At 33.0% G+C, this 13948-nt stretch overlaps 1 protein-coding gene across 1 annotated transcript in view; it reads right to left on the bottom strand.

Moving 5' to 3' along the window:
* The window catches only part of LOC132919542 (muscle-specific protein 300 kDa), a 135809-nt gene that overhangs the window by 21059 nt on the left and 100802 nt on the right, over positions 1-13948 (bottom strand). Inside the window, exons 99-101 of the mRNA XM_060981223.1 lie at positions 880-1209; positions 430-738; positions 76-357 (exon numbers count right to left, since the gene is read on the bottom strand). Of these exons, the coding sequence (XP_060837206.1) occupies positions 76-357; positions 430-738; positions 880-1209 (921 nt within the window). The remainder of the gene's footprint in view (positions 1-75; positions 358-429; positions 739-879; positions 1210-13948) is intronic.

Raw genomic sequence — 13948 nt, 5'->3', positions numbered from 1 at the left:
ATAAAAATTTTCAATTTTAGTTATTTTTAAAAACGATAATGAAATCAGAATATAATTATTTGTTTTAGTTTTTACTTGTGTGTTAGACAGCGTTTGAACATAATTGATTGACGTTATTTTCGTTAGATCCAGAATAGACACTCCAACTTCATCTAACCATTTTTGTTCAGCTGTTAAAATATCTTCAATACGAGTCCACTCATTTTGAATAGTTAAAAGTTTTTTTATATTTAACTGCGTATTATTCAGTTCCACATCCAAATGTTTTATGACGTTTTTATCGGGTTTCTGAGATTCCGATAAAGTTTTTAAGTCTGTCAGCTTTGTAGCGATATGGTGATATTTATCAAGATCCTCCTAGAACAATATTGCATTAAGCGAAAAGTTAATACTACACATTAAAGTAAATTGTGTTAAAGTCTACCATACCAGAATATGTTTGATGTTATAATATTTATTCGTATTTTCATTATAATTTTTTACTGCTCCACAAACTAGTTCTAACTGTTTAGAGTTCATATTGGTGAAATTATCTGTTTCGATTTCATCAATAAAGATTTTGGTTGTATTTCCTAATTCTTTATCTAGTTTAATCGCAGCTTTTAAATATTTATACGTGTCGTCTGGCAATTTATTTTTTGAGTTGTATTTTATTTTGTAAATACTTATAATATCATATAATTCTTCAATGACTAATTGATTATGAGCTAATAATATTTCCAAATTGTTAAGTTTGTCCTAAACAATACAATAAGCAATATAACTTAAATCGGTAATAAAGACAAAAAAATATAACATTTAAAAATTATATCGAGTATTCTATTTATAAATGGTGTACAGTACGTAATAGTAAAATCAACATTTTAATTGATTACTCACTTGATATGATGATTTTCCTTTTTTTAATTGTTCGAAATCTGATTTATATTGTTCTATTTGTTTATGAGCATCATCAATTCTCAAAATTAGGTTCTGCCAATCCACTAAATCGACATCTTCGTTGAAAGTATCAATCTGACATTTAACTAATTTTGTCTTATTTTGGAGTTTTTCTATTATCGATATAATAGTTTCATATTCTTTATTAGTATTAGTATGTTTCTCTTTTATGTTAGATACATCTTTCACAACTGATTCGATTTGATTTAGAATTTGTTTTGAATTCAATGGCTCCTCCAAGTAAAATTCCATGTCAGCGTCGCTGAATTTCTAAATAAAAATATTTAAACAATTAAAAAATATCCTATAATATCATAAATGTATGTCCCATGGCCAAAAAAAAAACTTTAATTTATATACAATTAGAGTTATTTTATAATTAATATCATGAAAAATAAGATATTTACAGTATTAAATTAGAATAAAATGAGAAACAAAAAATAGTAAGTAAGTAATTAAAAACATAATTTAAAAAAAAAATTTAAAGACTAACTAAAAGAATAATATTAAAAAATATATACATTTATTTTAAATAAATAAACATTATATTATAATTCATTAGAAGAATGCAGAAAACAAATTATTAAAATTTAATAAAATAAATAAGTTATAAAAGTATAACTTGATATCCCGATAACACATGTGTATAAAATCAATTCATTTGGAAATAAAAATTAAAATAGTAATATCTTTGTAATCTAATTTATTAAGTAAAGGTATATAATAAATTAATATTATAATTGTGGATAAACAGGAAGATATGGCAAGAACACAATTTAAGAAAATTTAAATAAAATGTGCAACACTAAACAATTAATTCACTAATTAATTCTACCAAAATAAACTATAAAGATGTTAGCTATATTATAATATACGAAGAGAAAAAAAAAACTAAGTAATAAAAGGAGTACTTACTTTTTGTTTTGAGATGTAGAATGTGATAATATCCAACAACTCCCAAATTTCCTCATAGAATGTAAGATACATAGTATATTTGTTTTTAATGTCTGATTTAATAACATTATTTTTAAGGTCATTAATATAAGTAGAAGACATAGATAAATCACTTAGTTTAATAGGTTTTACATTAATTAATTTATCATCAACCTTATCCAACATACATTTCATTCTAGCTCTATCACCAATTACCTTATTCTCTACCATTTTCATTGAACCTGAATCAAGTATTGCCTTTTCAACCGAATCCAAACTTTCTGGTCCTCTAGACGTACTCTCAGAACCGAATTTATATGAATCTCTTTCAAAAATAAGAAAATCATTTCCTACTAAAACATCAGATTCAGGATCAACGAGTTCTTCTACAACCTTTTCTTTTCCATCTACCACCACTGTACGCCTAATAACTTTTCTAGTAATAGATTTTGTGATTATATTAGAGTCAGTAGGTAATTCACTGATTGTTGTTTGGATAGTAAATTCTTTTTGAGATTTATCTTGATTTTCTGGTTGACATATTTCTTCTATACTCTCGTTCAACGGTTTAAATATCACATTATCTGTTGTATCGTCACCACCAGGAACATCAATTTCCTCTTCTGTTACAGACTCTTTTCCATCGACAATCATTTTTTTCCTAATTATTTTACGCGTACGCGTAGTCGTAACATTGTCACTTGTATTCTTTACGTTATCGTTGAGCATGGATAGCCCTAAGATATTTTCAATCTCTTTCGGGTCGATAATATTTTCGACTAGTTCCTGTCCGTTCTTGATGGTTTTTCTTGTAATACTCTTAACTGGTGAACCATCTTCCGGTTCATCAATTATTTCCTCCACTTCGCATTTCATGCCATCGATGATAATTGTGCGTCTAATAACTCTTCGAGATTTCCACGTAGTGGCAGTTCCGGTTCGATTTATCTGAAGATAAGATGTTGAAGGTTTAACGTTTCCAGAAATATCGAGATCTTCGTCATTTCGTTGTACGATCAATTTTTCTCCTTCAACAGGAGTTTTCGGACGTATGTCATATCCCGGATATTCAGATCGAGAATTATCAACGGTTGCTGGTAAATAATGTAAGATTGTGCTCTCCCTCTCCTTTTCGATAAAATCACTTAATAACGATTTGGTTGTATCGTCTGATTCAGCAGTTTCCGATTCACTCTTTTCATTTAAATTTTTATTCGTCTTGGATGTCGATATTTTTAGACCTTTACGTAACTTACTTAGGAAGGAAGGAGAATTTATGTTTTGATTGTTGGATTTAATATTTACTATAGTGTTGTCTTTTTCAAAATCTTGAATTTGTTTCGGATCAACAACACCAACATCTGGAATTATATCCATTGAAACACTCGAAGACGGCACATCAACTATTATATCTTTTGTGAAATCATCTACATTCGAAGTCAATGTAGACTTAATACTTGCTAGTGGATCGGTGACAGCAGGTAGATTTCCTTTCTTAGTCTTAATATCTGGAGTTTTTATGTTTGTAGAAACACTAATCTTAGATATCTCGGTCTTACTGATTTCTGGAGTTGATACTTTAACAATGGGATCAGATACAGATGGAATGTCAATCGAAACGTCTTCACCAACGTTAATACCGACTTCAGAAGGAGATTTAGATTTTTTATCTTTTTTACTTTTGAATCCCGGAATCTTAATATCAGACAAGTCGAATTTGGTTGTTTTAATATCGACTTTGGTATCCTGAACATCAACTTTTGGTAATGTAACATCGGGTATTTCGACAGATGGTAAATCGGTTTCCTTTATCTTAATTGGAACATCTTCCTTAGAGACTGAAGGAGTTTTGATATCAACACTCGGAACAGTTACTGATGGAAGGTCTACGGATACCTTTTCTTTGATGTCGATATTAATATCGGTGGATCCTTTAGGCAATTTTCCTTTCTTAATCTTAATATCTGGATTTTGTATGTTTGTAGAAACACCAATCTTAGATATCTCGGTCTTACTGATTTCTGGAGTTGACACTTTAACAATGGGATCAGATACAGATGGAATATCAACCGAAACGTCTTCACCAACGTTAATACCGACTTCAGAAGGAGATTTAGATTTTTTATCTTTTTTACTTTTGAATCCCGGAATCTTAATATCAGACAAATCGAATTTAGATGTTTTTATATCGACTTTGGCATCCTGAACATCAAGTTTTGGTGATTTAACATCGGGTATTTCGACAGATGGTAAATCGATTTCCTTTATCTTAATTGGAACATCTTCCTTAGAGACTGAAGGAGTTTTGATATCAACACTCGGAACAGATACTGTTGGAAGGTCTACGGATACCTTTTCTTTGATGTCGATATTAATATCGGTGGATCCTTTAGGCAATTTTCCTTTCTTAATCTTAATATCTGGAGTTTGTATGTTTGTAGAAACACCAATCTTAGATATCTCGGTCTTACTGATTTCTGGAGTTGACACTTTAACAATGGGATCAGATACAGATGGAATGTCAACCGAAACGTCTTCACCAACGTTAATACCGACTTCAGAAGGAGATTTAGATTTTTTATCTTTTTTACTTTTGAATACCGGAATCTTAATATCAGACAAGTCGAATTTGGTTGTTTTAATATCGACTTTGGTATCCTGAACATCAACTTTTGGTATTGTAACATCGGGTATTTCGACAGATGGTAAATCGATTTCCTTTATCTTAATTGGAACATCTTCCTTAGAGACTGAAGGAGTTTTGATATCAACACTCGGAACAGTTACTGATGTAAGGTCTACGGATACCTTTTCTTTGATGTCGATATTAATATCGGTGGATCCTTTAGGCAATTTTCCTTTCTTAATCTTAATATCTGGATTTTGTATGTTTGTAGAAACACCAATCTTAGATATCTCGGTCTTACTGATTTCTGGAGTTGACACTTTAACAATGGGATCAGATACAGATGGAATATCAACCGAAACGTCTTCACCAACGTTAATACTGACTTCAGAAGGAGATTTAGATTTTTTATCTTTTTTACTTTTGAATCCCGGAATCTTAATATCAGACAAATCGAATTTGGATGTTTTTATATCGACTTTGGCATCCTGAACATCAAGTTTTGGTGATTTAACATCGGGTATTTCGACAGATGGTAAATCGATTTCCTTTATCTTAATTGGAACATCTTCCTTAGAGACTGAAGGAGTTTTGATATCAACACTCGGAACAGATACTGTTGGAAGGTCTACGGATACCTTTTCTTTGATGTCGATATTAATATCGGTGGATCCTTTAGGCAATTTTCCTTTCTTAATCTTAATATCTGGAGTTTGTATGTTTGTAGAAACACCAATCTTAGATATCTCGGTCTTACTGATTTCTTGAGTTGACACTTTAACAATGGGATCAGATACAGATGGAATGTCAACCGAAACGTCTTCACCAACGTTAATACCGACTTCAGAAGAAGATTTAGATTTTTTATCTTTTTTACTTTTGAATCCCGGAATCTTAATATCAGACAAGTCGAATTTGGTTGTTTTAATATCGACTTTGGTATCCTGTACATCAACTTTTGGTGATTTAACATCGGGTATTTCGACAGATGGTAAATCGATTTCCTTTATCTTGATTGGAACATCTTCCTTGGCGAATGAAGGAGTTTTGATATCAACACTCGGAACAGTTACTGATGGAAGGTCTACGGATACCTTTTCTTTGATGTCGATATTAATATCGGTGGATCCTTTAGGCAATTTTCCTTTCTTAATCTTAATATCTGGAGTTTGTATGTTTGTAGAAACACCAATCTTAGATATCTCGGTCTTACTGATTTCTGGAGTTGACACTTTAACAATGGGATCAGATACAGATGGAATGTCAACCGAAACGTCTTCACCAACGTTAATACCGACTTCAGAAGGAGATTTAGATTTTTTATCTTTTTTACTTTTGAATACCGGAATCTTAATATCAGACAAGTCGAATTTGGTTGTTTTAATATCGACTTTGGTATCCTGAACATCAACTTTTGGTATTGTAACATCGGGTATTTCGACAGATGGTAAATCGATTTCCTTTATCTTAATTGGAACATCTTCCTTAGAGACTGAAGGAGTTTTGATATCAACACTCGGAACAGTTACTGATGTAAGGTCTACGGATACCTTTTCTTTGATGTCGATATTAATATCGGTGGATCCTTTAGGCAATTTTCCTTTCTTAATCTTAATATCTGGATTTTGTATGTTTGTAGAAACACCAATCTTAGATATCTCGGTCTTACTGATTTCTGGAGTTGACACTTTAACAATGGGATCAGATACAGATGGAATATCAACCGAAACGTCTTCACCAACGTTAATACTGACTTCAGAAGGAGATTTAGATTTTTTATCTTTTTTACTTTTGAATCCCGGAATCTTAATATCAGACAAATCGAATTTGGATGTTTTTATATCGACTTTGGCATCCTGAACATCAAGTTTTGGTGATTTAACATCGGGTATTTCGACAGATGGTAAATCGATTTCCTTTATATTAATTGGAACATCTTCCTTAGAGACTGAAGGAGTTTTGATATCAACACTCGGAACAGATACTGTTGGAAGGTCTACGGATACCTTTTCTTTGATGTCGATATTAATATCGGTGGATCCTTTAGGCAATTTTCCTTTCTTAATCTTAATATCTGGAGTTTGTATGTTTGTAGAAACACCAATCTTAGATATCTCGGTCTTACTGATTTCTTGAGTTGACACTTTAACAATGGGATCAGATACAGATGGAATGTCAACCGAAACGTCTTCACCAACGTTAATACCGACTTCAGAAGAAGATTTAGATTTTTTATCTTTTTTACTTTTGAATCCCGGAATCTTAATATCAGACAAGTCGAATTTGGTTGTTTTAATATCGACTTTGGTATCCTGTACATCAACTTTTGGTGATTTAACATCGGGTATTTCGACAGATGGTAAATCGATTTCCTTTATCTTGATTGGAACATCTTCCTTGGCGAATGAAGGAGTTTTGATATCAACACTCGGAACAGTTACTGATGGAAGGTCTACGGATACCTTTTCTTTGATGTCGATATTAATATCGGTGGATCCTTTAGGCAATTTTCCTTTCTTAATCTTAATATCTGGAGTTTGTATGTTTGTAGAAACACTAATCTTAGATATCTCGGTCTTACTGATTTCTGGAGTTGACACTTTAACATTGGGTTCAGTTAAAGATGGAATGTCAACCGAAACGTCTTCACCAACGTTAATACCGACTTCTGAAGGAGATTTAGATTTTTTATCTTTTTTACTTTTGAATCCCGGAATTTTAATATCAGACAAGTCGAATTTGGTTGTTTTAATATCGACTTTGGCATCCTGAACATCAAGTTTTGGTGATTTAACATCGGGTATTTCGACAGATGGTAAATCGGTTTCCTTTATCTTAATTGGAACATTCTCCTTGGAGAATGAAGGTGTTTTGATATCAACACTCGGAACAGTTACTGATGGAAGGTCTACGGATACCTTTTCTTTGATGTCGATATTAATATCGGTGGATCCTTTAGGCAATTTTCCTTTCTTAATCTTAATATCTGGAGTTTTTATGTTTGTAGAAACACTAATCTTAGATATCTCGGTCTTACTGATTTCTGGAGTTGATACTTTAACATTGGGTTCAGTTAAAGATGGAATGTCAACCGAAACGTCTTCACCAACGTTAATACCGACTTCTGAAGGAGATTTAGATTTTTTATCTTTTTTACTTTTGAATCCCGGAATTTTAATATCAGACAAGTCGAATTTGGTTGTTTTAATATCGACTTTGGTATCCTGAACATCAACTTTTGGTACTGTAACATCGGGTATTTCGACAGATGGTAAATCGATTTCCTTTATCTTAATTGGAACATCTTCCTTAGAGACTGAAGGAGTTTTGATATCAACACTCGGAACAGTTACTGATGGAAGGTCTACGGATACCTTTTCTTTGATGTCGATATTAATATCGGTGGATCCTTTAGGCAATTTTCCTTTCTTAATCTTAATATCTGGAGTTTTTATGTTTGTAGAAACACCAATCTTAGATATCTCGGTCTTACTGATTTCTGGAGTTGACACTTTAACAATGGGATCAGATACAGATGGAATGTCAACCGAAACGTCTTCACCAACGTTAATACCGACTTCAAAAGGAGATTTAGATTTTTTATCTTTTTTACTTTTGAATCCCGGAATCTTAATATCAGACAAATCGAATTTGGATGTTTTGATATCGACTTTGGCATCCTGAACATCAAGTTTTGGTGATTTAACATCGGGTATTTCGACAGATGGTAAATCGATTTCCTTTATCTTAATTGGAACATCTTCCTTAGAGACTGAAGGAGTTTTGATATCAACACTCGGAACAGATACTGTTGGAAGGTCTACGGATACCTTTTCTTTGATGTCGATATTAATATCGGTGGATCCTTTAGGCAATTTTCCTTTCTTAATCTTAATATCTGGAGTTTTTATGTTTGTAGAAACACTAATCTTAGATATCTCGGTCTTACTGATTTCTGGAGTTGATACTTTAACATTGGGTTCAGTTAAAGATGGAATGTCAACCGAAACGTCTTCACCAACGTTAATACCGACTTCTGAAGGAGATTTAGATTTTTTATCTTTTTTACTTTTGAATCCCGGAATTTTAATATCAGACAAGTCGAATTTGGTTGTTTTAATATCGACTTTGGTATCCTGAACATCAACTTTTGGTATTGTAACATCGGGTATTTCGACAGATGGTAAATCGATTTCCTTTATCTTAATTGGAACATCTTCCTTAGAGACTGAAGGAGTTTTGATATCAACACTCGGAACAGTTACTGATGGAAGGTCTACGGATACCTTTTCTTTGATGTCGATATTAATATCGGTGGATCCTTTAGGCAATTTTCCTTTCTTAATCTTAATATCTGGAGTTTTTATGTTTGTAGAAACACCAATCTTAGATATCTCGGTCTTACTGATTTCTGGAGTTGACACTTTAACAATGGGATCAGATACAGATGGAATGTCAACCGAAACGTCTTCACCAACGTTAATACCGACTTCAAAAGGAGATTTAGATTTTTTATCTTTTTTACTTTTGAATCCCGGAATCTTAATATCAGACAAATCGAATTTGGATGTTTTGATATCGACTTTGGCATCCTGAACATCAAGTTTTGGTGATTTAACATCGGGTATTTCGACAGATGGTAAATCGATTTCCTTTATCTTAATTGGAACATCTTCCTTAGAGACTGAAGGAGTTTTGATATCAACACTCGGAACAGATACTGTTGGAAGGTCTACGGATACCTTTTCTTTGATGTCGATATTAATATCGGTGGATCCTTTAGGCAATTTTCCTTTCTTAATCTTAATATCTGGAGTTTTTATGTTTGTAGAAACACTAATCTTAGATATCTCGGTCTTACTGATTTCTGGAGTTGATACTTTAACATTGGGTTCAGTTAAAGATGGAATGTCAACCGAAACGTCTTCACCAACGTTAATACCGACTTCTGAAGGAGATTTAGATTTTTTATCTTTTTTACTTTTGAATCCCGGAATTTTAATATCAGACAAGTCGAATTTGGTTGTTTTAATATCGACTTTGGTATCCTGAACATCAACTTTTGGTACTGTAACATCGGGTATTTCGACAGATGGTAAATCGATTTCCTTTATCTTAATTGGAACATCTTCCTTAGAGACTGAAGGAGTTTTGATATCAACACTCGGAACAGTTACTGATGGAAGGTCTACGGATACCTTTTCTTTGATGTCGATATTAATATCGGTGGATCCTTTAGGCAATTTTCCTTTCTTAATCTTAATATCTGGAGTTTTTATGTTTGTAGAAACACTAATCTTAGATATCTCGGTCTTACTGATTTCTGGAGTTGACACTTTAACATTGGGTTCAGTTAAAGATGGAATGTCAACCGAAACGTCTTCACCAACGTTAATACCGACTTCTGAAGGAGATTTAGATTTTTTATCTTTTTTACTTTTGAATCCCGGAATTTTAATATTAGACAAGTCGAATTTGGTTGTTTTAATATCGACTTTGGCATCCTGAACATCAAGTTTTGGTGATTTAACATCGGGTATTTCGACAGTTGGTAAATCGATTTCCTTTATCTTAATTGGAACATCTTCCTTAGAAACTGAAGGAGTTTTGATATTAACACTCAGACCAGTTACTGTTGGAAGGTCTACGGATACGTTTTGTTTGTTGTCAGTTGTATAATCAATCACGGATGATACTACAGAGGAAGTTTTATAATCATCGATAATAGTTGCATTATAATCAGTTAAATTACCAAATTGGCTATCGGTGGAGTCTTTTGGTTTTTGTAATATATCTATCGTGTTATCATCTACCGGTTCATCTACAATTTCCTCTACCACTTTTTCTTTTCCGTCTACTATTTTTATTCGTTTTATTATTTTACGTATCTTTTTAATCGTACGGGTGGACATTGTTTGGTTTTTATCAACTTCAATGTTATCTAATTCAAACGGCTTTTCAACTAATTCAACTGGTCTCTGTTTGTCTTTATTACTCGTAAGCATATCTGTGTTATCACTCGTCTCGGGTACATCAATTTCCTCCTCTACAACTGTTTCTTTACCATCTACGATAACTATTCTACGAATTATTCTTCGAGTTTTTATGGTCGTGAAAATGTTACGATCGGTTTGAGTTACATTTATGAATTCGGAGCCTTTTTTTAATTGGGGATCTAAGGAAGTAGTTGTTACATCATAACTTTCATCACCAACGTTTTTAATTTCTCTATGTACCGTTTCCTCTAAACCAAACCCTTTCGGTTCGTCGACCACCTCCTCTACAACCTTTTCTTTTCCATTTACCACTACTGTACGCCTAATAACTTTTCTAGTAATAGATTTTGTGATTATATTAGAGTCAATAGGTAATTCACTGATTGTTGTTTGGATAGTAAATTCATTTTGAGATTTATCTAGATTTTCAGGTTGACATATTTCTTCTATACTCTCGTTCAACGGTTTAAATATCACATTATCTGTTGTTTCGTCAGCACCAGGAACATCAATTTCCTCTTCTGTTACAGACTCCTTTCCATCGACAATCATTTTTTTCCTAATTATTTTACGCGTACGCGTAGTCGTAACATTGTCACTTGTATTCTTTACGTTATCGTTGAGCATGGATAGCCCTAAGATATTTTCAATCTCTTTCGGGTCGATAATATTTTCGACTAGTTCCTGTCCGTTCTTGATGGTTTTTCTTGTAATACTCTTAACTGGTGAACCATCTTCCGGTTCATCAATTATTTCCTCCACTTCGCATTTCATGCCATCGATGATAATTGTGCGTCTAATAACTCTTCGAGATTTCCACGTAGTGACAGTTCCGGTTCGATTTATCTGAAGATAAGATGTTGAAGGTTTAACGTTTCCAGAAATATCGAGTTCTTCGTCATTTCGTTGTACGATCAATTTTTCTCCTGCAACAGGAGTTTTCGGACGTTTGTCATATCCCGGATATTCAGATCGAGAATTATCAACGGTTGCTGGTAAATAATGTAAGATTGTGCTCTCCCTCTCCTTTTCGATAAAATCACTTAATAACGATTTGGTTGTATCGTCTGATTCAGCAGTTTCCGAATCACTCTTTTCATTTAAATTCTTGTTTGTCTTGGATGTCGATATTTTTAGACCTTTACGTAACTTACTTAGGAAGGAAGGAGAATTTATGTTTTGATTGTTGGATTTAATATTTACTATAGTGTTGTCTTTTTCATAATCTTGAATTTGTTTCGGATCAACAACACCAATATCTGGAATTATATCCATTGAAACACTCGAAGACGGCACATCAACTATTATATCTTTTGTGAAATCATCTACATTCGAAGTCAATGGAAACTTAATACTTGCTAGTGGATCAGTGACAGCAGGTAGATTTTCTTTCTTAATCTTAATATCTGGAGTTTGTATGTTTGTAGAAACACCAATCTTAGATATCTCGGTCTTACTGATTTCTGGAGTTGACACTTTAACAATGGGATCAGATACAGATGGAATGTCAACCGAAACGTCTTCACCAACGTTAATACCGACTTCAGAAGGAGATTTAGATTTTTTATCTTTTTTACTTTTGAATCCCGGAATCTTAATATCAGACAAGTCGAATTTGGTTGTTTTAATATCGACTTTGGTATCCTGAACATCAACTTTTGGTACTGTAACATCGGGTATTTCGACAGATGGTAAATCGATTTCCTTTATCTTAATTAGAACATCTTCCTTAGAGACTGAAGGAGTTTTGATATCAACACTCGGAACAGTTACTGATGGAAGGTCTACGGATACCTTTTCTTTGATGTCGATATTAATATCGGTGGATCCTTTAGGCAATTTTCCTTTCTTAATCTTAATATCTGGAGTTTTTATGTTTGTAGAAACACTAATCTTAGATATCTCGGTCTTACTGATTTCTGGAGTTGACACTTTAACATTGGGTTCAGTTAAAGATGGAATGTCAACCGAAACGTCTTCACCAACGTTAATACCGACTTCTGAAGGAGATTTAGATTTTTTATCTTTTTTACTTTTGAATCCCGGAATTTTAATATCAGACAAGTCGAATTTGGTTGTTTTAATATCGACTTTGGCATCCTGAACATCAACTTTTGGTAATGTAACATCGGTTATTTCGACAGATGGTAAATCGGTTTCCTTTATCTTAATTGGAACATTCTCCTTGGAGAATGAAGGTGTTTTGATATCAACACTCGGAACAATTACTGATGGAAGGTCTACGGATACCTTTTCTTTGATGTCGATATTAATATCGGTGGATCCTTTAGGCAATTTTCCTTTCATAATCTTAATATCTGGATTTTGTATGTTTGTAGAAACACCAATCTTAGATATCTCGGTCTTACTGATTTCTGGAGTTGACACTTTAACAATGGGATCAGATACAGATGGAATGTCAACCGAAACGTCTTCACCAACGTTAATACCGACTTCAGAAGGAGATTTAGATTTTTTATCTTTTTTACTTTTGAATCCCGGAATCTTAATATCAGACAAGTCGAATTTGGTTGTTTTAATATCGACTTTGGTATCCTGAACATCAACTTTTGGTACTGTAACATCGGGTATTTCGACAGATGGTAAATCGATTTCCTTTATCTTAATTAGAACATCTTCCTTAGAGACTGAAGGAGTTTTGATATCAACACTCGGAACAGTTACTGATGGAAGGTCTACGGATACCTTTTCTTTGATGTCGATATTAATATCGGTGGATCCTTTAGGCAATTTTCCTTTCTTAATCTTAATATCTGGAGTTTTTATGTTTGTAGAAACACTAATCTTAGATATCTCGGTCTTACTGATTTCTGGAGTTGACACTTTAACATTGGGTTCAGTTAAAGATGGAATGTCAACCGAAACGTCTTCACCAACGTTAATACCGACTTCTGAAGGAGATTTAGATTTTTTATCTTTTTTACTTTTGAATCCCGGAATTTTAATATCAGACAAGTCGAATTTGGTTGTTTTAATATCGACTTTGGCATCCTGAACATCAAGTTTTGGTGATTTAACATCGGGTATTTCGACAGTTGGTAAATCGATTTCCTTTATCTTGATTGGAACATCTTCCTTGGCGAATGAAGGAGTTTTGATATCAACACTCGGAACAGTTACTGATGGAAGGTCTACGGATACTTTTTCTTTGATGTCGATATTAAGATCGTTGGATCCTTTAGGCAATTTTCCTTTCTTAATCTTAATATCTGGAGTTTGTATGTTTGTAGAAACACCAATCTTAGATATCTCGGTCTTACTGATTACTGGAGTTGACACTTTAACAATGGGATCAGATACAGATGGAATGTCAACCGAAACGTCTTCACCAACGTTAATACCGACTTCAGAAGGAGATTTAGATTTTTTATCTTTTTTACTTTTGAATCCCGGAATCTTAATATCAGACAAGTCGAATTTGGTTGTTTTAATA

Source organism: Rhopalosiphum padi, chromosome 2, assembly GCF_020882245.1.
Source record: "Rhopalosiphum padi isolate XX-2018 chromosome 2, ASM2088224v1, whole genome shotgun sequence".
Classification (NCBI taxonomy): Eukaryota; Metazoa; Arthropoda; class Insecta; order Hemiptera; family Aphididae; genus Rhopalosiphum; species Rhopalosiphum padi.
This window is presented reverse-complemented; position numbering and strand designations above follow the sequence as displayed.